We start from the raw sequence: 27,878 nt of genomic DNA on the forward strand, positions 1-27,878 counted from the left end.
TTTCCCATAGCAGGTCAGTAGAAACTTTGCCACTGGACCATCCTACCTACTGATTCCAGAGTGAGAATTGCAAGAATTCTTAAGAGCTTCAAGTTCAAAATCTTCGTCTGCATTGGCCCATACTCTCCAGCACTGCCAACAAAGCTTTTGTGTGTATGTACAGGGGTGCATGTACAGTGTCGACCTGGATCTTACCAATAGCTTAAGCTATTTATCTTAAGTGGTGAGCCATATTCTAATCCTACAGGATTTTTAGCCTCAGAAAAGAGAAAGCTACTTCACTGACACAGTGAACATATTGTACCTTTAACTGGTCATAAGCAAAAACAGTCATACAAATGGTTCTGAGGACTTATTCCCAGGATAGGAAAATAAACACTAAATGAATGTCCCAATGATACATCAGTAGCATTATCTTCACAACTGAACTTCCGTATGTATGTTACAGAAACTTGCCTCATAATAAGTCTATTTTAAATTCTTCAATGTGCTTCTCAGAACTGGTACAAACAAGATAATGGAAATGCAACATACAGATCAGCTCAACAGTAAGTGAAACCAGGATATTGTTCAGTGGATATACTATATCTATCCGCGTCATAGTACATTTCTCTATTCATTTCTCTATTCTAAAACTATTCATTCATATGATACTTTTTCTACTCAGAAAGATGCAATTTTGTAGCATAGTAGCTATAATAGCATTTCAGAGAGTGCCATTTATCTCAGAGTTAACTCCACATGATCTACAATTATGACTATCATTATAACCCATTAAAACAAAACTAGTCACGATGCAGGAGGGTTCAATTGACTACGTGTTTCTCATAGTCAGTAAGTTGGGGGTCTCAAATACATTCCAGCAGCTGCTGGATAAGTGGTAAATAATAATTAATTCAGCAATGGCAACATTCATTTGGTAGCATAATTACCCTGATTCTCCATGTCTGTGTCTGAACATACTACAATACATACAAAAGAGCAGCAGAGGAAAGAAAAATTTCCATTTATACCTATCTCCACATTTTTTACTGGAGATGTTCTATGGATGCAGTCTAGTGCAGATTCTTATGCAGGACTTTATGTGTGTAGGGACTAGTTTGGGAACATATGCTGCAAGCCCAGTCATTTCTAGATTCTTCACTATCAGAGAGCATCATAGCAATCCTTACTAATTCCCTAATTCCCTATGTAGTATTTGCCATTTGAGAACTATTAAAATGTCAGTCCATTCTCAAATACATATCCACCATTAGATTAAATTCTGAGGGATCTGTAAGAATATTAGAAATCTTAACTAAGCTTAGTTACTGTATCCTATGCCTATGACCCAGCTACACATCAGTAGAAAATTTATATTTAAAATAGGGTTATTGGTTTTAGATAGAAATTTGGGGTCATTAAAAAAGCATTGCAATTTTGATAGGCAACGTAGCCTGATTTCCATCTTCCTCTTAAATCTGGATGGAATGCATGTTCATTTTTTTCACATTCTGAGGAAAATCAATTAGTGAGCAAAAATTTTACATTTGCTTAAAAAAAGAACCTTTAGATCTTGTCATAAATACATTGTTGAAAAGAATTTTCTCCTAAAACTCATTTTATTGGCAAAAGTCTAAATTAGTATACAGAAATATAAGAAATGATCATTGGCCAGAACATGAACCTTGCCTTCCCCTTAGAATCTTCATAAGTCATATAGAGAGATGACAAATGTTATGGGTTGTTCACTCAACTTCATGTCATACTTTAGACCATAATAATTCTTTGCCTACTTAGTTCTTTTTAAGTGGAGAGTTATGACAGACTTTTTTAATGGTTCTGTATCTCATCCTGCAAGAACTATAATATTCCAAAGTTTGATGTAGTCAGTATAATAGTATCCAAAACAAGAGCATCTGGAAAAATTTCCCCGTCAAAGTACAATCTCTAACTTTTAAACTTGAATTCTAAGCTGGATCTCTCCCATGAAAGTGGGGAATACCTTCAGTATTCATATCTCACTGTTTTATGACTTGTCTGATAACAGAGGATACACAAACCGGTTTATCCTCATTGTTACAAGAAATCACACATAATTTGATGTATGTGCAAAATTTAAATTAAATTGAGGGCAATGGAATCTCATCAGCAGACTTTATCACATACTACTATAAATAAAGAACTATGTGGAAGAATTAGAGTAAAGAATTTTATCAAAGAAATATATAATATTTTAAAAAAGAAGACAGACGTCATGCAATGAGAGAGATGGCTATTCGATGGTCTGTGGGCTCCACTACATCTTTGTGATAACAGGAGAAAAATGAGGAAAGCTCCTAGAATGCTGGGTGAATTCCTGTAGTGAACTTATCAGGGTTGAACAGGCATGAATGATCTGTAATCAACATCTCTACAGAGAACATTCACAGTCATGAGATATTGCTTATTGATGTGGCATGTTATTGTATGTTGCCCAGTATGTTGGGTGCTTTTCTCTAAAGAGTTAGGGTACAGGGTGGCTGGGAGGGAATACTGAAAGGAGAATAGCATGTGCCAAAGGAGTAAAAATAGCAAAAAATGGTTAGATAGAAATAATTTTGAAAAAGTTTGCTATAACTAATTCATCTAATTCTTTAATATATACTCTTCCCAAATCTCTTTGGATAAGACTTTTAATCTCACCATTCTACATAGAACATTCCTTCAAAAGTCACCAATTATCTCTCAATTGCCAGGTTCTAGAAAAGACCCAGAATGATTCCAAATTTATGAAACTGGGGGGTCAGGGAAGTTTCAACTGAGAGAAGGAAGTAGGAAGAAGATGGTGCATTCAGTTTTGAACACATTAAGCTTAGAGTAAACACATGACATTCCGATGGAGCTGTCCAGCAGATATTTTAAGATGTCAGGTAAGAGTTCCTGAGAGAGTTTAGCTGTGTAAATATAGATTTGGAAAAAGTTCTAGGCTTCTTTGTTTCATCATGGTCTATAAGTGATCATGGTCATGCCAGCAAAGCATAAACTCTGGCAGGCTCTACCATTTTGAAAAGAATTCAGTCTAGTTCTGGCAACAGACTATGTTTTCCAAGGACAAACCTAGCTAAATATGGAGAATCTCAACAACCACCACCAAAATGATAATGATGATAACAATAATATAGCTATCATTTATAATAGCACCTACTATATGCCAGACCCTGTGCCCTACATGCTTTATAAAGTATATGGTATGGAACAAGGTAGGTGCTATTATTATCATCCTCATTTTGCAGATGAGGAAACTGAAGCAAACAGGTTAAGTGACTTGCCCAAGGTCACAAAGCCATTTAGGATCTGTGGCTGGATTTGACATTTCTGACTCCTGGATCCTATAAAAATTAACTACTAAGTGACTAATTCTTTGGCCACAATAACCCTCCCCCCCAAAAAAAAAACATACAAAGGCTCATTGTTCCATAGGCCTCCTTCAACTTCTCTAGCAACAGCAGCTGAGTGATAGAAAAGGAAGTAGAAAGTACTAGAAATCACAGCTTTTAGACTAAACATTACTATAAGTTGTTGGAAATGTAAATATGAGATCCTTAGGACCATAAATTTAGATTTAGAAGGGAACCCATTCCCTTCATTTTACAGACTAATAAACTGAAAACTAGAGAGCATTTTGTGACTTGTTGGGGTCAGACAATAAATGCCTGAAGCAGGATTTTCACTTTGTTCTTCCTCACTCCTAGTCCAATGATTTAACTACTATATTGAGCAGCCTGTTGGCCAATCAGTAGAAACATTTTTGAAGGAACTGGGTTATACCAATCTTGATGTTCTCAATATAAATGAAAACAAAAGACAAAAATAGGTTGCATCTAAATGCAAAGAGAACTCAGGTTCTCCTTAAAGTAAAAAAGGCCAAAAGAAAACATAGTTGGCATAGTTGGTTTCACTGGGTACCCAAAGGCAACAAGAAACATTTCATGGGATATTTGGCTATCTTGTAGTACTCATAAAGACATCTGCAAAAGTCTCTTAAATTATTAATGATAATAATAGCTGGAATTTATATAGCACCTTAGATTTTGCAAAAGTCTCTGCAGATATTGTCTAATGTCTAACGTGCAATGTAAGGAAAAAGAATAGGTGCTAAGAGAAGCAAAGAAGGTAGGAAATGAAGAAAGAAGGTGAACTAGACCAAGAATACACAGAGGTTAATGCTGGATACAGTAGGATTTTGGGGGGTGCAATAAGACTGATTCTTAAGATATATGAAATAGGAAAATGACAAATCCCTGAAAAATATCAGACACAGTTACTACCTCTCAATAAGTCATTAATAAAAACCAATTATTATTCATTTTCTTTTCTCTAAAAACACCTTTAGTAGACTAAAACGCATATATATTAAAGATATTCTTGAAGAATAAACAAAAATATAATAGGCATAACATATAAAAAAAGATAAGATTCACTTCTAGCTTTTAGAATCTTGTTTTCTTTAGGGCTTATATTAACTGTCACCTCCTCTGCCACCTTCCCTAGTCCTCACCTGTTGTTAGTGTTCTCCATCTCATTTTTTCCTTATGATATATTTATTTGCATATACTTTTCTCCCTCTGGAAGAATATAAGCTCTTTGAGAATAGGAATTATTTTAATTTTTCTTTGTCTTTCTATTACCTGGCATAGGATCTTTTACAGAATATATGTTTAATGAATGTTTGTTGACATGAATTTAATTGGATAGATGGTCCATAGAACTGCTTCCATAATAAGAATATGTATCTTGGAGAGTCAATAAAGATAGACAACAAACTAGGACCATTTGGGAAAATGTATATTGCTTCTAATGATTCCAAGGTTATTGCTGATAGAAGGGATGATTTTTTAAACATCAGTATTCTTCCCATGGTATTATATGATGACAGGCCATGAAATACTACAGTCTGGAGTATTCAAATCATAGGTAACCCAAAGAGAAATGACAATTACATGGTGAGAATGAGAAAGCTGCAGCATATTACCAAAGAAGAATTACACAAAGAGACTAGGTATAGAATATGTTCAAAGAGAACTAGGGCTAGAAAAGGAAGAAAATGAATCACTTAGCAAGGGTAAGGATTTACTAATTGACAATTTGTGTATTCTGCTGGTCCCCATCTCATGGAAAGAGGTTTAAGAGAAGTCCACAGCACGTTTGTGTGGATTCTTTATGGAGAATTTATGGGAGGATATGGTTGAGAGATACATAGAATGAGAAGATACATTGTGATCTATGCCATTACAGAGAACAATGACTAGATAATAGATCCATCAAAGTATTAAAACACAGAGATTTTGAAGTCACCTGCATAGAGATAATCTAAATTTTGTTTTGTCTTCAAGATCTAGCATTGTAATTTACATAGTAGCCTCTTAATAAATGATTTATTTTATATTTACTATGGGGTATTACCCTCCTTAGGTTTACTATCTTTGGTCTTTATGTATAAAGAAAGTGCTTGGAAAAAGTGACTGATTCGATAGGTACCTGTAATCCAGAGATTGCAGAGGGGTATGGTGAAAGTGCCGTGGAGCCCAAATTTCTTCCAAGGAGAGGTGTCATAGGGGTGCTACTTGTTGTGTGTGTAGCACGCCAGTATGCCTCCAGGTATTCTGCCAAATGTTCACATGCATCCTCAAGCTGATTTTCATCCAGAATTACATCAAACATTTCCTGTTTACAACAAGAAAATTCAGTTTACTTCTCTTTGAGCTTTCAAGCAGTAAAACCCTTAAATTCCAGTGAATATTGACAACAACATACTGAGGCCTATTTTAGCTATCACCTTTCTTTTTACATACATTTCTCTATTAGAACTGAGAGATATTGTCAGATCTACCTAGAGAAAGTGAGATGGATATTTGTACTGAATATAAGAAAAGCAAATCCAGATATTTAGAAGAAAGTGGATTTTTCTGTCTAAAAAATCTGGATAATCTTTTATTTTGTTTAACTGCTGTATTAGTTTAAAAAAATTTCAATAGAGGGCAACTAGGTGCCTCTGGATTTAGAGCTTGGTGCTGGGTTTAAATCTAACCTCAGATACTTCCTAACCATGTGACCTTGGGCAAGTCATTGAACCTCCACTGCCTAACCATTACCACTCTTCTGCCTAGAAATCAATACATAATACTGACTCTAAGATGGAAGGTAAGTATTTTTTTAAAAAAACTTATACCATCGCTCAGTTTTTATGTATCAGTGGTAGGGAGAAGAGTAAGCATTTAACTAAAAGCTATAATGCTCCAAGAAGGACTGTCTTACCTATATGAATTCTGTGTTATTTTTTAGATGCATAATTTTGACTCAAGGATATTCAATTTCCATAATATTTTAAACTATCTATATGAAACTGTTTCTAGCTTCCAGATACTCTGCATTCTTAACTATTTCAATATAGCATCCCAGAGATTAAACAAATAGCACATTTCTAAAACCAACAGTCTGAGTTTTAAGTTCATAATGTGCCTGACAAAGTATTTCATTCCAACTTCACAATAAACATGTAGATAGCTTGAACAAGTATAATTTTCCATTTTACAAATGAGGAAACTGAGATTTAGAGATAAAGTGACTTGTTCACTGTCATTTTGCCTATAAGTAGAAGAGTCACATTCAAATCCAGATATCCTCACTCCAAGTTCAATGTTACCTTCTCTACATCACAGTTTCCCAGATGTCAGACTTGGGTTAGCATTGATAAGAATGCAAAAATTATCCTTATTACAGATGATGGTAAAAAAGATGGGTTATCTTCTGTGTAATAAAAACAACAGTACCTATCATTTATGTAGCACTTTAAATTCTGCAAAGTGCTATACTTGTTATTTTGTCTGATCCTTATATAACCCTGAAAGGAAGTGGTATTATATATTCCTGTATTACAGATAAGGATGCTGAGGCTTTAGAGGTTAAGTGGCTCGGGCTCATACAGTCAGTTATCTGAAACAGTATTTAAATTCAGATCTTGATTCCCAAGTTCAACACTCTGTCTATATATATATAGCTTAGTTTCATATTCTTTAGAAAGCACTTAAATTCAGTAGACAGTGAAGGTGGTGTAACCAGAATCGAGTTAATTTGTATGTTTTCACAAAATACTTGTCCTATGTAACCCTATAGAAATGAAATTAATATGTTCTTTCAAATACAAGACAAAAATATGGGGCAAGTAAGCCTATTAACAGTTAGAAAAGGTCTTTATATCACAAGAGATGGGTGGTTTTTTTTTAAACTTATTTTAACCCTGCTAAAAGAGACTTGTTAGCTGATGACACAGCAGATGAATGTGAAGAATATCATCAATTTTATTATTGAAACAACCATAACTATATTATCTCCTACTTGCAAAAATGCCAGAGAACTGATGCCTGGTGAATAACTGCCTTCTCAGAATTTCCTATTTGTCCTAGAATTTAGTAGACATCTTTCTTCCCATCACAACACCCTCCGATTGTGCCCTTGATATTAATCCATCTTACTTCTGTCAAGACCTTGCTCCATCAATTCTTCCTTCTATTCTTCATCTAACCTTTCTTCCTCTCTATTGGCTCCTTTCCCTTGACTTACAAATAGGCTCAGGTTTCCTCATTCCTAAAACAAAGAAAAAAACCCAAACAAAAACCAAATACCTTCTGCAGGTCCTTTTATCCCCTTGAATATTGTTCCCATCCAGTGCCAGATTTCTTGAAAAAAACATTCTACACTTGCTGCTTTTAATTCCTTAAACCCACTCATTCCCCATCTCCACCTGGCACATAATATACTTAATAGGTACTTTTTTCCTTCCTTGCTTGCTTCCTTCCTTCTTTCCTTTGACCCTTCCTTCCTTTTCCTACATCCTATAGAAATAGTTCTCTTAAAATCACCAATGATCTGATAATTGCCATTTCTTATAATCTTAAGTCCTCATTCCCAAGGGGAAAGATCATGTCAATTATCTTTGCATCCAGTGAGTGTCTAGCATAGCACATTGTACATACTAGTTATTTAAAACCTTTGATGACAGCAATTTGATTTGCTTCACTTGCATTGTTGCTACAGTATGATTACATCAATAAGTGTGATTTGTACATATAAATGAGTGTTATCTTTTGAAGCAATTACTGTGCATGGATGTTCACTACTGAAATGATGTGTTCCTTAGATAACACCACTGGAATAAGTGCATTGTCTTGCAAGATGACTAATTTTAAGGGCTCAACATTTGTCTGAGTTTGGGTATTTTGTTTAGAAGTTCAATCATTTCAGGGTTAGAAAGCAACAATAAAAGATAAGGCTAGAGTCAGAGATTGGGCTTGTGATTTTCCCTAATATGAGGAATTCTTGAGTGAGGAAAATCCCTTTATCAAAACAGGTTTAAATCTCTTCACAACTTAAGGTCTTAGAGAATTTTTTTAATAGCTAAGAAGTTAAGTGACTTGTCCAGGGTTCCGTAGCTAGTATGTTTTAGAAGCAGGACTGAAATGTAGGTTAGCCAAGTTTAAAGGCTAACTCTCTTTGTTGCTCTCCATCTCTATTTACTTAACCTCTGACTACTTTTTCTAGTAGATGCTCTTTCCTAGTCCCCATTATAGAAAGGATGGGCAGTTTCTTACACTACCTTCCTTTACCACCATAATCAACAACCTCTCCTTCTTTTAGGTACCCATAATCAACAACCTCTCCTTCTTTTAGGTACCATCCAGTCTAAATCATTGTCATGCTTATCTCCTGGCCTATAGATCATCCTCTTTCCTTCTCACAGAATTCAGTCCTCCTTTCCCTTATCACATGTGTCTTCATATGTGGGAGATTTCAGTACATATTGCAGTGTCTTGTTGGATGTTCTTATCTCCTAGACCATCAACCTTGTAAATTCCTATGACTTACATCTACTCAACTTCAGGGATACGCAGGGATGCTGATATATTTCATCTCACTATTACTCATACTGTTCCAATTTCATGATTCAAAATTTATTTCTTTTGACAACAACCTCTTGGCCTTTGATTTCTTCCTCTGTTTCACTTCTAATAAACTTGTTCTTCATCCAAAATATGACCTCCAATTTTTCTGTTCTCTCAGTCAGTCACCCTTGCTCTGGCCTTACCTTCTTTTCCTCATAGTTTTGACTATAATGGTTTACCAGTTGTAAGGATGATATTAGAAAATAAGTATTGTTTTATTAGTTTAGGGTTAAGAAGTAAAGTGGCTGGCTTGAGAAAAGAACTGGAGTTGGAAGCAGAGCTGAGAGAGAATGCTAATTTCAACTGCTGACAGTTATAACTGCTTTTCTGTGTCAATTACTCACTCTGACAATTGGGAGTTGGTCTCTGGCAGTTGGCAGAGACACACTCTCTGAGACTCTCTCTCAGGACTGGAAGAGGCAATATCTTTGCCTCTCTCTGTCTGAGGGAAAGGTCTGAAGGATCTCAGTGTTTTCCTTTCCCAACTTGGGAAACCCTAGTGACTATCTATTGTGGTTTTTATATATTGGTTTATATCTGAGAAGACCAAAGAAAGATCTGGTCTTTGGTTTGGACTCTGAGTCTGTAAAGTCCTAACTGGATTTTTGTTGAGACTCAACCAGCTAGCCTTTGCTATTTTATAATTTGAAGGTGACGTTAAGATTTATAAGGATAATAGCAGTAGTTTTTATTTAGATAGTATAAATTTGGGCTAGTCAGATCAGGGAGGAGTAGTGTAGCCTGTGAAACACAGGAGAAGCAGTTCCTTGTGGAACCTGGTTTATTTGGGTGGATTTAGAATCCCTTAGAATTAGAAACCCTTTATTTATCCTCATATATTTCAATAAATATTTTATGTTTATAATAAGAGTCTCTTTAGCATCCTTGCGCCTGGCCCTGAAGGGAAGTTCACATTTGAGCTTCACTTCATCACTGAGGGTACTTTTGATTACCTCTATCAAAAGTATCCAAACAGTTTGAACCTGGTTGGCAAGTTAAACAGTTTTGAAAAGTTTTGAACCTATATTGGAATGTTTTTTCCATCTAAATATTTTATTTTATAACTTGCAAATTTATTTTTTACAGTTTGGGTGAGCTAAATAGGACAAAGAACCTAACTGTCTTATTTTAAGGGTCCAGTTGTCAATTTGGGCAGTTGTAATTGTTGTCTCAGCAGGGGGTCTGTGGAAGCAGCTAGAGGTGAGCTGTGGTAACAGAGAGCTGAACTCTATTTGGCTATATTTTGATACAAAGAATCTCTACTCTCAAAAAACCTGGTGAATTAGCCAAATAAAATCACCATGGGATTTTCTCTATTAGATGACTTCTCTCATTTTCATTATTGTACCAGAATATGTGCAAAATGTATTTGCTTATGACTTTCTAATGCTAGTACTTTCACTGACACTCCTACAACTAATCTCTTATGTCCCTGTGCTACTATAATTTATCATGTGCTTTTACATGATGATCAAACTTTTGGCAGTTGTGTTTAAACATTTAAAAGCAAGCATCAAGCAAGCTACTGCAAAGAGTGATCTAATGTTAAAAGTGAACTATCTAGAGACTAACCTAGATAGAATGCAGACTCAATATGAGAGATTACTCAAGGCTAAAGGGACAATGGCATAAACTAAAGAACATGAAGCAACTAAATTAGAGGGTGTGCGAATTTTAGATATATTCCACCCTGCTTAGTCTTTAGAATTCTAGCAACCAGGAATGTATACACCCCCCACTTAAGGATTAACTGTAGGAAGGATGGCCTATGATAGGCATGTGCTAGCAAGTGACAAATCAGAAACAACTGACTGATCTCCTGGGCTGTCCTAAGCCAAGTTTAAGCCACCATTGGTACATGTGAGACACAGGAAGTGATGTAAAGAACTAGCTATATATTTCGTGCCACTTCCTGTGAGCTCTCTCTCTCTGCAGCGTTGGGAGCTTTTGGCGGCATTTTGTGTGCTTGCAGTTTTGGCGAACTTGGCATTGGAGTTTACTGGGAGGAGCTCTGTAGCATGATCTAGGTGAGGCCATTTCCCTGAATTGGACTTGGTGAGTGAGAAACTACCCCTTTTTCTTGACCTTCTGAAAGCACTATCCCCCGAGGAGGCCCCTCATCTTGGAGGAGGTCTCGCGGCTGGAAGCTGAGCTAGATTTAATCTTCTGAGAAGGCCCATTGGCTGAGGCCTCTAAACTCCTCTTGGCTTAGGCCAGGCCAGAGCAGATCTACCCTTTCCCTCTTCTCCTTCTTAATTTCTTCCTTCTATTGTAAATAAACCACCATAAAATCCCATGCTAACTTGAGTATTTCATTGGGATTGAATTTAAATCCCTGGCGACCACTAAGATAATATATTCAGGCTCAACCCCTAATTTTACCCCTAACAGTCGTAAACTAATTCTGATAAACCAACTAAATTAGAAATGGAAACTGAAGCATTAGAAAACAAATCAGCTCATATGTTTCCTCTAAGGGAGGTACCCATAGTGTCCCTAGAATGTGGTATAGTGAATCTCATGTGCCACAAAAAGTTTACACAGGCTGATATAGACAGTTTTAAGAAAAATATTTCATCATATGAAGATGAACCCATGGGCATTGTAAAGCAGTTCAAGTGTTTAATTGAGCTTTACAATTCTTCTTATTTAGACTTTGACATCCTTATGGATGAATTATTAACAAAAAGGGAAAAACAGCAGATTATACAGGACACTAATAATAACCCCCTAATTGCTGATTGTCTAACTTGGGATCCTGGTTGGGAATAACCCTTTTGTGAGGTACAGAGACTTAACTATAGCCAGGGAGGCAATAATTGAAACTATGAGGCAAAATTCGAGACGCCCCGGAACCTGGTCTAAATTTGAGAGCCTAAAGCAGGAAGTGGGAGAGACTCCCTCCATTTTCCTCGTTAGAATTATTGACTGTGCAGAAAAATGGATTGGGTTGGATACTTTAACAGATGAGAATGTAAATCATATTTGCAGGCAGTTTGTAAAAAATGCATGCCCTGTGGTCCAAAATTATTTTCAGAGTAACTGTCCAAATTGGTTTGACATGGGTCTTGATGAAATTCAGAGGATTGCTAACTATGTTTTCCAAGATGAGAGAGATAGGCAATTAGAAGAAAAATATGATATAATTGATAAATTAACTAAAGAAATCAGAGAGCTTAAAAAAAAACTGAAATCCAATGAAGTGCAGGAAAAAACAGTAGCTGCACTAAGAATTTATAGACAACCCAGAAATAATTACAACCCCAGACAAAACAGACAAACCGTAAGATGTTTTCTTTGTAACAGACCTGGTCATCTCATGAGAGAATGCATATTTAGGGGACACTTCTTTGGACAAAGCTTCAGGGGAAACTGAGGCAATAGATTTAATCACTTTAATGGATTCAGGCAAAATGGATATAGAAATTATGGATTTAATACTGCATTCCAGTATGGGAGACCAAACTACCCAAATTATTTTGATACTATCATCAATCATATCTTGCCAATCATCTATCCATTATCACCTCCATTCACCTTCTCCATTTCTACTCATATACTGCTAGATACTACTGGATGAAGCCATGCAGCTATCAAGTAGACTCACTACCAATTTGTATTATTTAATCTCAATTGGGCCCGATGGAAATTATTTTATTCTTCTTTGACTGACTCTCCATGGTCCTTAATAAATGTTTGTTGAATTGGCCTGATTTTATATATTGGGGTCAGTTTTGGGAATGCCCTTGTACATTTTCCCCTCATCATTAAGGATAAGTAAGCTCAATAGTGGTAGCTCCTATGAAGCTACTTATTGGCTCTTCATATGTGAAGAAGAACAAAATTTCAAATCTTTTTCAAGTTTTGGGGCAAAAATACAATGAAACACACTGGCACTAAAAAGTCACTTAACCCCCTCCCCCCCCACCCCGCCCAAAAAAAGTTTATAGCAATGTAATAAACAATGGAAATATTCATGAGCACTTAAAATATTCACACATAACCACCCATATCCATGAAGATAGTCTGGAAGAGTGCACATATATATATATATATATATATATATATATATATACACATATATATGTATATATATGTATGTATACAGTATAGATATGTATGAATATATGTATATGTAATTCATATATACTATGTATTATATACACATTTGTAACCCCATTTTATAAGTGGAGAAACTAAGGTTCATTAGTAAAGTGATTCATCCTAAGTCACCTGGCTGACTTAGAGCTGAAAGGGACCTCAGAAGCCATCTCCAGGGCATGGCAGTTGGTTTACTGACTTTGAAATGAGTTTAATGCTTGGGAACCACATGACAAAGAGCACACTGAGTTATCCAAGCTAATTTTTCCATCCTTTGAAAAATTTAATGGCACAAATCTAGTTGGTGTAGCTATATGTCAGCTATATGTCACAGTTGCAGCATGTGAGAGCCCACAGAAGGATTTAGATGGAGAAAGCAATCTCATCAACAACCACCAAAAGATGTATAAATAATTCTGACAATTCCAGGCAATTGAAGAGCAAACAGTCAGAACAAAATAATATTGTTCCCTGTATGACAGCTAATCTTAGAGGAATATTGGTAACTGAGATACTTTCAAAGCATTTCCTTAATGAAGGACACCATCATTCTATTATGGGTTACATTCTATAGCTGGTACCTCTCTATTACTTCTATTAATGGAATGGGGAGTCACCAGTGAGGCTAGCAAGGGTGAACAGCCTCAAATGAATAAAATCAAAATATGTAAATAAAAACCAGAAGAAAAGCAAGCTCCTTTTCTTGATAAATTCTGTTAAAAAATTTTAAAACAAGTACCATAAATTTAAAAAAATGAAGACATCTAAATTATCCAAGCCCAAGAAGTTTTTAAGAAATTATTTTGTTTTTAAAGACTAGGACACTGCTCAAAAATATAGGATGAATAAAAACATTTTACAATGGATGATTAGTCTTGTTTTTCTTTTAAAGCAATAAACTACTATAGAAATATCTACTCAATTCTGAGAAATTGAGGTAACTCAGATTCTACAGCAGTACTATCCTTCTCTATACTGTGGCTAGGAATTTGTACTGAACCTGGGTTCCTAAATCTTCTAATTCTTTGTGACAATTTTTTATAGGAATTGTAGAGACCTCATTCTATAGTTAGAGAACAAAAGCTGCCATCAGATCCTAAATATTTCCTCATTGAGCACATTGCCTGGTACCTAGTAGACATTTAATTAATGCTTAATAAATTGAATCTCCTCATACCAAAAGAATACAGACTTAGCTTTGGAATTCATCTTTCAAGATTACATAGTTTAACTCCCTCATTTTATAGATGAGGAAACTGAAGTTCTGAGTAAGTGGCTTGCCCAAGGGCATACAAGTACTAACTGATAAGTCTGAGATTTGACCCTAGATCATCTGACTACAAATTCAGCACTCATTCCATTGCCCCATACATAATCTCTTGAGCTACAATAGAATCAAAGAATATTTTTACTAATCTAAGTAAATATGGGGAAGAAGTAAAATAAATGAATATTGAATAGGAATTCCACTGTACCTGAATGCTTAGGATATAGGTTGGCATACAGGAAAATGATCTCAAAATTCTGGGTTATTCTGCTTCTTTTTTATCTCCCTATTTCACTTTCCTTCCTGTTGACACATAATAAAGTCAGCCCTTTTAGATTAGGGTGACAGGAGTCCTTCTTGTAATTGTGTGTGTGTGTGTGTGTGTGTGCGCGTGCGTGCCCGTGTATGTTTCCCACTAGTCCCCGATATGAGGAAAATATAAACAGCAAATCAATTACTAGGAACTCAAGACTATTTGCATCTAGTTACTATAAAGACTCTTAGAAATGCAGGATCTTTTTCAAACTGTCTGCGATTTGGGAATCTGTGTGTCCCAGTTATTTTAGGTACACGGGTAAGATTGCATCTGGAAGTGCTCAGATTCCAAATCGCAGGCTTTGCCGCATAGTGAGCCTATATACATTAATTGGGTCAGAAACACTGCTTCGGAAAGCGTAAGGTATTTCAAGTAGAAAGGTGAAATCACCCAATTTCACTCTTTTATTAATGGCACAGGTCAATGGAAAAATTCTAACTGGGTAGAGCAACAAGAACTAGTGTACCGGGAACCATCCTGAACCTGAGAACTTATATTTAGCCACAACAAATCTAAATCCCTACTGCAGTGGGGGGAAAGGGGTGACTGTGAATAGAACACATATTATTACAGTTACTGTAATGTTAGTGAGAGCCTTATGAGACTCTTTACTTCAGTATTGAAGAGGGTGGGTTCTCATCTTCTGGAGAGCCATGAAATGTCTTTTTACCCAGAAAACTGCAGAGTTCTAAGGAGGTATGGGGTCAGAAAGGATTTCCTTTTCACTTCTATATTCAGCTGATCATTTACTTTTCTGCTAACTTCTTTGTAGCATTCATTAATATGGTTCCTAGACGATTTGACATAGGGCTTTTTTTTTTTAATGTTCTAATTTAAAGTTCCTGATAAAGAGGGGGGAAAAACCCTACAACACTTGAGTGTATCTGGTGGAACCAAATGTCAAATTTAAAAATGAAACTAACAAACATGGATCATATGCAAATTCAAGCTATGTCTGAAACAGAGGTTGGGCATGAGCCCTACCTTTTCTTTGCATGAGTCAGAGTGAGCAGTGAAAATAGTCCTCATATTGGGCTGAACAATCCAAGAATCAAGGATCAACTGCAGGTTATTCTTTTTAGTACAAGCATTCTTAGCTGGAATTCTTGATTCACCCAGCCACCTTTTCCCTGCAGCAATATACAGCCTTTCACCCATCATCAACTTTTTCTGTTTTGATTGGAGGTCATTAGACCAGGGGTTTAGTTCTAACTCTGCCAGTAATGAGCTCTGTGACATTAAGCAACCTTCTTTACCTCACTAATAAAAGGAGGAAGTTGGAGTCCATAATATCTAGGCTTCCTTTCAGCTCTGATACCTGGGAAGGACTTCAGAAATCAACTAGTCCAACCACATCATTTTAGAGATGAAGAAAAGGGGTTCATAGAAGGTGAACAACCTGCCCAAGGTCACACAAATAGTAGGGAGCAGAACTGGGATTCAAATCCAGGTCCATTGACTCCTAAGCCACCATGCCTTCAGGCTGGTTCTTTGATAGAATCTAACTTTCATTACAAAAAGTGAACTTTTTAAAGGGTTGCTCCAAACCTTAGAACTGACTCAATGTCCTATCACCCCTTGCAGAAGGAATATGCAGTGGCCAATTAAAATTGTCCTAGTTCTTCCCAGAAGAGCCCAAATTATATCAACATTAGAAACAACAGGAAAACAATGGGATTTGGGAATTTGTACTAAATTAGACAAAATTCTTACCACCTCTTTTGTGGCCCAAAGTCAGTCATATGCATGTCAGAATTAAAAGGGCAGATCCATTCTTATGATTGACACCACTTAGCATAATTGCAATTCATGTAATCTCAAGTTATACTGCTTTAATAATATGCCCATGCTTTGAGAGATTTTAATTACTAGATAATTTATTTAGTTTCTACTTGGATCTCTAAGTTATTTGATTTGCTTTGCTATACAAATTTTTGTCAGGGATCTCTCTAGGTCTATCTCTGCTACTATTTTTGAGACCTTGATTAAGTAATTTAATTTCTCTATGCCTCAGTTTCCTCATTTTCAAAATGAGAAGATTGACTCAGATGACCTGGGGTCTTTTCCAGATCTAAGTATATTGTATAATATATGACAAAGATCTTATCATGATAGAAGGTTTACTACCAGAGGAAAATTTGGTTTCTAGAGGAATCATACAGTAATAGTCCTCAGAGCATTGATGCTGCTCATTACCTCTCCAGTTTTTTCCATTCAGAGAAAAAGACACAAAACTAGCTCGCTGGATTCCCCAGTTATGGAAAATCTTTGTTGTACCCAGTGTCTAGCAATCCAAATATACTAAGTTATTTTCACAACTGTTTCATTACTAGCTCTAAGTTTCCAATGTACCAAAATGTTTAAAAGTCAGTCAATAAATATTTATTAAATACCAATGAAGTACCAGGAATGGTGCTAAGTGTTGGGGACATAAATATGAAAGAGACAGTCCCTGACTTAAAAGACTTTATGATATACTTTTTAATTAATTGTGAAGGATATCAAATATGTAAAAATAAAAACATTTTAGCAAATTCAAGTCATCAAGGGCAAAGTTAAACTATAAGGGTAGACATGGATATATATTCCATGCTTCCATTTATCTTAAATTTACCACCGAGATTCCCCAATGTAAATAAAATCTAATCTCAGTCAGATAATTACTTCAAAAAGAAAATGTTTTACACCATAAAGCCAAGAGCATTATTTGTGAAGGGAATAAACTTGAAGCCTTTCTAATTAGATCAGGGTGAAGCAGGGAAGTCTATTATCATCATTTTTTTCACTATCATAGTAAAAATGCTAGTTATGACAAGACAAAATGAAAGAAATTGAAGGAATAAAAAACTATGCAATAAGGAAACAAAACTATCACTTTTTGCAGGTGATATGATAACATGTCTAGAAAACCTTAGAGAATAAACTAAAAAACTAGTTGAAACAAATAACTTCAGCAAAATTGCAGGACATAAAATAAACCCAAGTAAATCATCCATATTTCTCTATATTACCAACAAAAAACTCAGCAAGAAGAGCCAGTATACTATTTGGGAATCTACCTGCCAAGACAAACCCAGCAACTTTATGCACTTAATTATGAAATATTCTTAACATAAAGACAGATCTAAACAACTGGAGAAATAATGGTTCATAAGTAGGCTTAGCCAATAGAATAAAAATGACAATACTGCTTAAAATAATAAACTAATTTAAACAAAGAATTACTTCCTAGAGCTAGAAAAACTACAAATTTATCTGGAAGAATAAAAGGTTAAGAGTATCAAAGAAGTCCAGTGCTCAGCAAAGTACTTAGTACACAGTAGGAGCTTAATAAATGTTTATTGATTGGTTGATTCTGGAAAACAATTTAGAACTATGCCCAAAGTGTTATAAAACTGTGCATACTCTTTGATCCACCAATACCATTCTAGGTCTATACTCTGAAGATATAAAAGAAAAAAGGAAAAGATCCATATGTACAAAAATATTTATAGCAGCTCTTTATGTGATGACAAAGTTGACATTGAAGAATGCCCATCAATTAAGGAATGACTGAACAAGTCATGGTATATAATTGTGATGAAATACTATTGTGCTGTAAGAAATGATAAAGGGGGTAGGACAGCTAGGTGGCTCAGCAGATTGAGAGCCAGGCCTAGAGATGGGAGATCCTGGGTTCAAATTTGACCTCACACACGTCCTAGTTGTGTGACCCTGGGCAAATCACTTAACCCCCATTGCCTAGCTCTTATGGCTCTTCTGCCTTGCAACCAATACACACTATTGATTCTAAGATGGAAGGTAAGGGTTAAAAAAAAAAGAAATGATAAAGGTAGGATACTTTAAGAAAAAAGATGGTTTCAGAAAAATCTGGGAAGACTTATATGAACTGATGCCAAGTGAAGTAAGCAGAACTAAAAGAACATTATACACATTTATAGCATTATTGTATTGATAATTAACTGTGAAATAGTTAGCTACTCTGATTAGTACAATGATCCATGATAATTCCAAAGGACTTATGGTGAGGAATGTTGTCCTCGATAGGGAGAGAAATGAGAGGCTTTGAGTGTAGGTTAAAGTATATTTTTTTCTTCATTTATTTCTCTTCCTCTCCCCCATAAAATAGTCAAGATGTTTTGTATAACTTCATATCTACACTGTGTATCATATTTCTTGCTTTCTCAGTGAGTAGAGAGGAGGGAAAGAATTTCAAACTGAAAATAATGTTTAAAAATTTCAAAAAAAGAAAATATCATATACAACAAATTTCTATACACGTTTCTGACCCATGAATTATTTGAGATCCTTATGTTATGCCTATTTATTTGTGGGTGAGCTGGATTGATGTGACTCCAAATTTCCTTAGCCCTGTGAACAAGACTGGTATTTCCAGATCCTAACATGAAGCAAACTTTGAAAATAGGTTATAATTAGTTGGAATGACTAAACCTTTTGTTTTTGTTCTGTCCAATCACTTTTAGACATCACATAAACCTTATGACAAAGAAATTTTGTAATTGTGAGAGTTAGTTCTGTCTCCCACCTCTGTGCCTTCACAAAAGTCTATCGTCCATGCATGAAATATACTATCTCTTCATCCTGGGGTTTGTTTGTTTGTTTGTTTGTTTGTTTTTTAAAAACCCCTACCTCCCCTCAAGGTTCATTTTATATGCTACATCCTACTTTTCTTGGTCTCATGTGTTAATGCTTTCTTTTCCCTCACCTTATCATGGTTTAAACTGAGATGTTTATGTGTTGAATTTCCCCTGGTACAATGTAAATTACTTGAGAGCAGGAAGTAGGGCAGCACACTAGCACTATAAGTTAGAGCTGCCAACTTGCATTAGTGGAGGGAATTTTCAAAGTGGGAGTTCCGGACACAATAAAATAATAGATTGTGAACAACAAAAACAATATTAGAAGTGGAAGGGATCACAAAAGCCACCTACTCTAATTTATAACCTAAACAAAAAATCCTCTTGGCAATATGTCCCACAAATGCCTATTCTTGAGTATGCAATGAAGGAGAACCACTACAGTACTAATGCATGGAAAGTATCCAAATATTAAGCCTAAGTATACCTCTTTGTAAGCTACGGTTGGTAGGAGACTAGAGAACAAGTCAAATTTCTCTTCTATATGATAACCCTTCAACTACTTAGAAACAGTGATCATGGCTCCTAACCCAAGTCCACATTCCATTTCCTTCAACCAATACTTCTATAGTATCAAGTTAAAGCTTCTCCTAAATCCTAATTGGCTTACCCCACTGAAAGGATGGAGAACAGTTTGGCTTACTCTCTAAATTATCAATCTTCTTCTCTAAAGTGTTACTTGGAATTGAACAAAAATTTCCAATTGTTTTGACTGGAGCAGATTCCAGTAATGATTAACTATTTCTGCACACTATGCTTCTCAATGAAGCCTACACCCCTTTAACATCATCTTATTAGATTCATTTCAATGTTCCTGAACAAGAATTGTTAACCTAGTATTGATAATTTTTAAAATTATAATTTATTATTATTTTTAGATTATATGTTAGTACAATTTTCAATCATCACATTTTGCAATCCATGGTCTCTCTCTCCTCCCAAACCCTCCTTCTTACCCAAGACAGCAGATATTATGATATAGGTTGTACATGTATTATTACATAATGCCTATTTCCATGTTCATCAGGTTGTGAAAGACATAGATCATTTACACTAGAGAAGATTTATGGAGAAAATAAAATGAAGAATGGCATGCTTCAATAAGTGTTCAGACTTCAACAGTTACTTCTATAGCAGTTCATAATATTTTATTGATGATACTGTGTATAGCATTCTCCTGGTTCTCCTCACTTCACTTTGCATCACTTCATACAAGCCTTTTCAGGTTTGTTTGTGATCACCTTGTTTGTCATTTCTTATGGCACAATAGTATTCCACTACACTCATGTCACAACTTGCTCATTTTCCAATTGATGGACTTCCCCTCAATTTCTAATTCTTTGCTATCACAAAAAGAGCTGCTATGAATATTTTTGCACAAGTAAATCCTTTCCCTCTATCTTTGATCTCTTTTGGATACAGATCTAGTAGTCATATTGCTGGGTGATCCATTAACTTTTAAAAAAGAAGTATTTTGATAACTATGTTGCAATTTAACTAGTTTCTCCTGAAATGCCATGTATTTTGTTTAATGCATTTAAAAACATGATTCTGAGAAAGTGTTTGTTTATAGGCTTCACTAGGTTGCCAAAAATGCCCAATGACCTCCAGAAGGTATTATTTTGTATCCTGACATCAAGCAAAGCTGAGATGATCACTTGCTGGGTATACGAAAGAGAGTCTTAAGGTACAGCAGAGATTAATTAAATGGCTCTGAGTTCTCTTACAAATCTGTTTTGTTGTTTTTACCATTTTGACCACATGAACCTGGTGTGCATTAGCTAGTCTTCTGAACATCTTCAAATTTGTAAATGTGAGAGTTATGTTTTTATCCATATCATTAAAAAAATTAGAGCACAGGAGAAGCAGTATGGCACTACACACAGGAATCTGGTCTTGGAAGTAAGAAAGATAGATTCAAGTCCTGCTTTGGATATGTACTGGCTGTGTGATCCTGGAAAACTCATTTAATCTGTCAGTGACACTCAGGCAACTCTTTAATTATAGATCTGTTAATAACATGCCTTAATAGAAGGAGTTTCCTCACAAAGGGGTTCCTTATATCAAGGAAATAACAAGTTGGTAGGGGGGAAAAGACTGAAAAACAATGGTACAAGGCCAAGCAGAGATGGCTGAGGCACTCTGCTAGAGACCAGCTTCCAAATTAGTAAATCAGTCAACAAACTGCTGTGCTATCTAATTGTGCTATTATTCAACCTAGTGCTCTACATTTGATGTTTTATCTACAATATTACCCTGATCTACCAGTCTAGCAACAAGAAAATGTTGGTTAGCCTGTTTAGCTTGGCCTAACCTGTTTGAATGAAGCCATACTGGCCCTTTGTCATTATTGCTTACTTTCCAATATACTCACTCATCTCTTTAATAAGACATTCTAGAATTTCTGGTACTTGATTTGATTAAATTTCATTTGGGGCTTTCCTGAATATTACTGATTTTTTGTACCCCTATAAAATGAAAAGCACCTTGAAGTCAAAACCCATTTTAGTAGGAGATAGTGGCAGAAGGCATCCACATGATAAGAAAAAAGAAAGAGGGGAGAAAAGGGAGCTCACAGTGAAATAACTAATTTTTTTCTTGTAAAATATGAGGCAGCATTTTCAGATGAGAGGATGGGGGAGGGGAAGTCAGGGAAAGTTTGAGGAGGCTAAGATAGTAAGTTGATAAGGGAGGTACAGTATAATTGCCTAGCAGCAGTGAGGGCTGTGTAACAAATTTGTAGTGGACCCAGTCAGAAGGTTGCAATGATTTTCTTCACTTTTATTCAGCAGCACATGTGTACGAGCAAAAGCAACAAATGGCTGGGCATAATTGGCAATATAAGAGGGCTAGGAATTCAAGAGTTGAACTGGTTCACCAATGGGTCAAGATGGGGAGAAGAGTGACTGGTGCAGGGGAGATATTCTAGGAGAGCATGGAAGGGTCAAAGAATTGGAAGGACACAGTAAAAAAATCAAGAGTAGGGTTTTGTAATGAAAGGCAGAGAGGGAGGAGAAAGGCCAATGGATTCTGGCTGGATAAAGGAATTTAAGAATTCTTGAACATGGAAGCGATATATTTGTGGGGTGATTATTTTTGTGTGTGGTTGAGGTGGAGTGGAATGGTAGCTCATGGGAGAGGAATTGATTAGTTAGAGTATTTGAAAGAGTCTCTATATACATTGGAGTCACATATAAGAGCTGGAGTTAGGAAGGAGGGACCATTAAAGCTGGGGCAAGTAAGAAATTGGTCAGTGGCTACTTATATGTATCTGGGGGAATAAAAGAGTCACTATGAAAAGCAGATAGAAAAACATGTTCTGCCACTTATCTGAATCAGGTATTTTCTGCATTCTTCTTGGGCTTGGTTGACAATGGAAAAGATAAAGAGAAGAGAATATGGCAAAAGATTACCTTGGTCAATGAGATATGTGTTACTGTAAAAGCTGCCTGATCATATAAGTGTCTATATAGGTTTATCATCCTTTTTTTTGCAATTTGGAGGCACTGAGGTACAAAGAAACTGGCATCCATGCAGGTGGGTGGCGCTGACTTGCTGTGGCTGAGAATTCATGGCACGGGGCCAAGTGAGACCTTCCTAACTTGTTCAGCCCTTTTCTAAAGCAGTCATTTTTTTGGCAAAGTGATAACCATGTGGCTCTGGCTTCGCAAGGCTCTGATTCAATGTCCCTGATATCCACAGGGCTCCCCTTTGCTCTACTGCACTTTGGCTTCCTACATCTCCAGCTTTTTATGCCTGCCAACATTTCTTGGCCGGATGGCTGAAAGAAAGGCAGCTAGGCTTGGCTTTTTCTTATAAGTACCTCCATTCTAGAATCAAGTGATTTCATTAAAAGTTATAAAAGTACTCAGGGTAAGGAAGTCAAGAGGGACACCACATGCCTCCAGGCCAAGTGCCTCCCATATTTAATTCTTCCCAAGCACAGATGCCTGAATGTAACTGAGACAACAGATAGACCAACCAGTACGTGACCAATTTGTGTTAGTGCCTGTCATGGCTACCATCATGCTAATGGATTTTTAAAAATTCAGTCTACAGGAAGACATTCCAAATGTGGAACTTCATGGCATGTACCAGTAAGGAATAATTAAAGAAAAACAATTGTACTTACTGGGGGGCATTGTGCAAGTTTATCAGCTGCCACCAATTGGACATTTAAGTGTTTACTTTGGGACTTTCCTCTAGACTTAATCAGCCGTTGCAAAACCTGGTAGAAAAACACACAAATCTAAAGTTATTATGAAGAAGTTTGTGGAAGTCAAGTCAAGTCCTGCTCCTTGACTCCAAATACATCAGAAAAGGAAATAATACACAAGAAATTAGGCACAATCTTTTCTTTTGAGAGACTTCTGTTTTATATTGCATCTGATTCTTAAGCTATTCTGAAGCTTATATTCATTGCTATCATTCCTTCATTTTAAAAGGAGCTTTGCAAAAGTGAAAGAGCAATTGAGAAACTAATACATACACACACACATACACACCCCATGCATTTTATATTATTTCAGGTGTGCAACATTTTTGATGGCTATCTTAATAGCAGGCAATCATGAAGGGGTTGGTTTCTTTTATACCAATAATTATTGAACCATTCCAATTGAACTCTTCGTTGTGATTGTAAATTTAGCCTAGACAAATAGATTTTGACCCAGGTAAGATGGAGTATGCAAGGTGATGACATCCCTCTCAGGGTGTCGTAATTAGAGAGAGGAACCAGTTGGGGCCTCAATGAAATGGTGTTAAGAAATTTGGTATCCTATGTGTATGGCTCAACTCATTCCAATAGAGGTGCTTATTGGTTTGTGTCACAAAGGGGTTTTGAGAAATCTTGGATGGGATACTACTTTTGCTAGAGGGGAAAGGAAATTGGACTGATAAAGGACAAGAGCTTTGGGTCTCAAGCATGTGAACCTTGAGTCAAATATAGCCTACCTGAGGATTTTTAGCAAGAAAATTATTTACCTGATTAGGAATCACACACAAATTCATAAGCCTGTACAGCCTAAGCCCCTGTCCACCATCACCACTGTTCATCAATTGATTTCCATTAGGTACCATGCCAGTAGTATTGAAGCAATTAATAATAGGTTGCCCCTACACATATGGATTTTAGACCATATGGCTCACTATTGAAAAACCTTGGGTCTGTTTGACTAAAGAATCCTTTTCTTAAAACAATAGTAAATAATAACTGTGGTTCCTATGTGTTTCATTAGAATTTTTCAATTCTTTGACAGCTAAGTATAATGATACTTTTATTTATTCCCTGAGCTAAAATATTTGCATTTTGTCTATGCTACAAATATGGAAAACTATACTAACTACATTTGTATGATTGCAATATGAACTATAGGTAAGAATGTGGAGAAATTTTTTAAAAGTAGATGCATACCTAGAATCAGAATTTTCTTTCCTATCTATTCAAAAGCCTGTCTTATTAATAGCATGAAGATTGAGGAATGTGGGAATATAATTACTAGCTTTCAACTTGGTGTTCGTTGCCATTTGGATGAAACCACTCAGCTTTGAAGGTGGTATTAGAGATTGAGAATCTGTAGATATGTGCTAGCTCTCTGAGCCATAAGTTGAGGATGTTAAACAAAAGGCAGGATTCTATTTGACATTAAAAGTCTGTTGTGTGCAAGGTATAGTTAACCTGGGAAGAATTGAGATTAGGAAGAAGCTTTTAGAAAACTTCAAATATTATCCATGGAGATTTACCCCATGAAAAGCCAAATAAGAGATAGAACAAAAAAAAAAGTTGCCCAAAATCCATATGAGATTGATATGTAGATATATATTTTTTTCTTTTTTAAATCAGGTAAATTTTTTCTTTCAATCTTGAAGAGTATTACAATAACATATGACATCCTTTGGATGTCTAGAGCAGATTTCCTCTCCCTTAGGGCATTATAGTTGTTTTAAAAAGATACAACTTCTCATTTTTGTTTCCTTTTACATTGAACAGAATTAAGGTACTTTCTCTGAATAAAGGTTCAATTCACAAGTGTGCCAATGTGGCCCCTAAGCTAAGTAACAGTTTGCACACTGAGATGGACATTTAAACATATAATATTATTGGGCAAAGCCTCTTCGGGGCAATGGCTTTAAAATGCAGATGTGCTAGGTTCATCTGAGCACTATAAAATCACAAATGCAATTAACAATACTCACTCTTGGTCATTTCTTGACTTGGATCAGTTTAGTTTAAATTGCCATATTGGAACGTATCGGGTAATCAATAAATATCTGTTGGAATAGTTATCTCTAATAAAAGTCTTTTCCAGAAGTCTAATCATTAATATCTCTAAGTTCCACACAAGAACACAAAGCAATGTCTCACTTTTTATATAGTCGTATCTTGTTTCAAGTGGAAAAAAACATTAACCCAAAAGACATACATGCTAAGATTTTCCTAACTCCTGCTAACATTGCAGATCTCATCAAAATTTTTAGCAAATATGGTGGTATACTGAGATCCCAGTTGACTATGTTCCCTAAGGATCTTACTAAAATACAAACTTGAAGTTCTGGGTCTTTTCTAGAAGAGATGGTCAAACTATATTTTATTTGACTTTATAGATTTGGAAAGTTCAGATTCATTTATTTAACTATGCTCTCTGCCAGTTACAGAGCAAATATACAGGAAGATTTTTGAAGAATTGAACAATGAGCTGGCAACATCTCAGAGTTACCCACTCCTTCCAAGTTCTTTTTGGTAAATGCTATGTATATATGTGCATATAAGTGTACCTGTATCTATGCATGTTCTCCATCTACCCAACATCAATCCATCCACTCATCAATCATATTTTGGGATAGATTATTTATCTAGGGCAGATACCATTGTTAAACTGATATCTCTAAGTACCTAAAACTTGTACAGTCAGTGGGTTTTCAAAATACAAACACTAAATATGTTTTGGGAGTAAATAGATTCTCTTTGCCCATCCATAAAAATACTGAGAACAAGTTATTTCTAAAGAAAATTCCTTTTTTCTTATATCAGTAGTTTTATAAATGTTGTGTATCACAGACCCCCTTGGCAGTCTGGTAAATACATGAAATAAATATATTGCAATGCATGAAATAACATACATTGAAATCCAAAGGAACCCAATTAATTATCCCTCCTACATCATGACTTTCTCCATCATGGTTTCCATGTATTACAGATCAGCATGAGAAATTAAGTGGGAATTTTTAGGGAGTTATGTAGGTGCCTCAGAGGACAGGCAAAGACCATTAGATGACATAGAAACTCAGAAATGCATCCTTAAGGGCCAGCTGAGTGGCTCAGTGGATTGAGAGCCAGGCCTAGAGACAGGAGGTCCCAGTTTCAAATCTAGCCTCAGACACTTCCTAGCTGTGTGACCATGGACATGTCACATAACTCCCACTGCCCATCTCTTACTGCTCTTCTGCCTTGATTCTAAGAAGGAAGGTAAGGGTTTAACAAAAAAATGATTACTTAACTCAAAATTTATGATGAGATATAAAAACCCCATAAAAGAAAAAGAAAAAATTCAGACTTTTTCTCTGGTACAAAGGGAGGAACAAAAATTTTATGTGGACTTTCCAGATCACAAGGGCTTCCTGCCTGTCCCCTCTCTACACCCCCATAATGTGGAAGGGGTAACTGTAGTTATAAAAATATTTTAAAAATATATTTACAGATTCCAGTCTAAGAAACTCTGTCTTAGATAAAGAAATTACCTAATTACCTTTGGGGATGAAACTTTAACATGGACAATAATTGGTGCTAAGGAAGTCTTTATAAGTTGTGCTGGGTGGTTGATAGTATCTGCATCGAGGACAACCAGTTGCAAGGATCTTGCCAATTCAAAGATTCTTTCAATTTCACTTTGTACTTCAGCTAAGAAGAGAAACAAAAACAACAGGTTAAAAAACCTTTAGAATTTATTAATCCTTACTTTCAATAGAAATGACTACTACAAGTGATAATTCAGTAGGAATTACCAGCTTTCATTGCCACATGGATGAAACAGAACCATTTGGACTCGAAAATCACTGGTAGCTCTAAATCTGTGATTTCAAATCTAGTCAAGTGAAAAACTACTTTGTGAATACCTAGATATATACCTTAGACAGGGCTAAAGAATCCACAAGTTTAGATTGGAAGCTACTGAAGGGCAGGGAGTGTTTTGTCTCTTTCTGTATCCCCAGCACTAAGCACAGTGCCTGGCACATAGTAGATGCTTAATAACTGTTTATGGATTGGTTGGAATTTCTGAAAACAGCAAAATGAATTGTTTATAAATGAACACTATGACTTTTATCTGAAATAGAAAATTTTAACACATTATTTTCCATTTTCATTGTGCACTTACCCCATTCTACCTTTACGGTATTTCTGCATATTTTTTTATCACCTTTTCTAGGGAGTAAGGTCTTTCAAAGGCCAGATCCTATCTTATTAATCTAAGTGATACAGCAAAAAGAGTGCTTGATCTGGAATCAGGAAGATTTGAGATTGAATTCTGCCTCAGTCACACCAGTTGTGTGACCCCGGACAAGTAACACAGTCTCTACTG

At 35.8% G+C, this 27,878-nt stretch overlaps 1 protein-coding gene across 5 annotated transcripts in view; it reads right to left on the minus strand.

The window, feature by feature from the left end:
- Positions 1–27,878, minus strand: part of CACNB4 (calcium voltage-gated channel auxiliary subunit beta 4) — a 360,619-nt gene that overhangs the window by 12,090 nt on the left and 320,651 nt on the right. For all 5 annotated transcript variants that reach the window (XM_007494030.2, XM_007494031.2, XM_007494034.3 and 2 more), the window contains 3 exon segments: positions 27,048–27,199; positions 23,435–23,530; positions 5,500–5,685 (listed from right to left, as the gene is read on the minus strand). In XM_007494030.2, coding sequence (XP_007494092.2) covers positions 5,500–5,685; positions 23,435–23,530; positions 27,048–27,199 — 434 coding nt within the window.

The sequence above is a fragment of the Monodelphis domestica genome, chromosome 4 (genome assembly GCF_027887165.1).
Source record: "Monodelphis domestica isolate mMonDom1 chromosome 4, mMonDom1.pri, whole genome shotgun sequence".
Lineage (NCBI taxonomy): Eukaryota > Metazoa > Chordata > Mammalia > Didelphimorphia > Didelphidae > Monodelphis > Monodelphis domestica.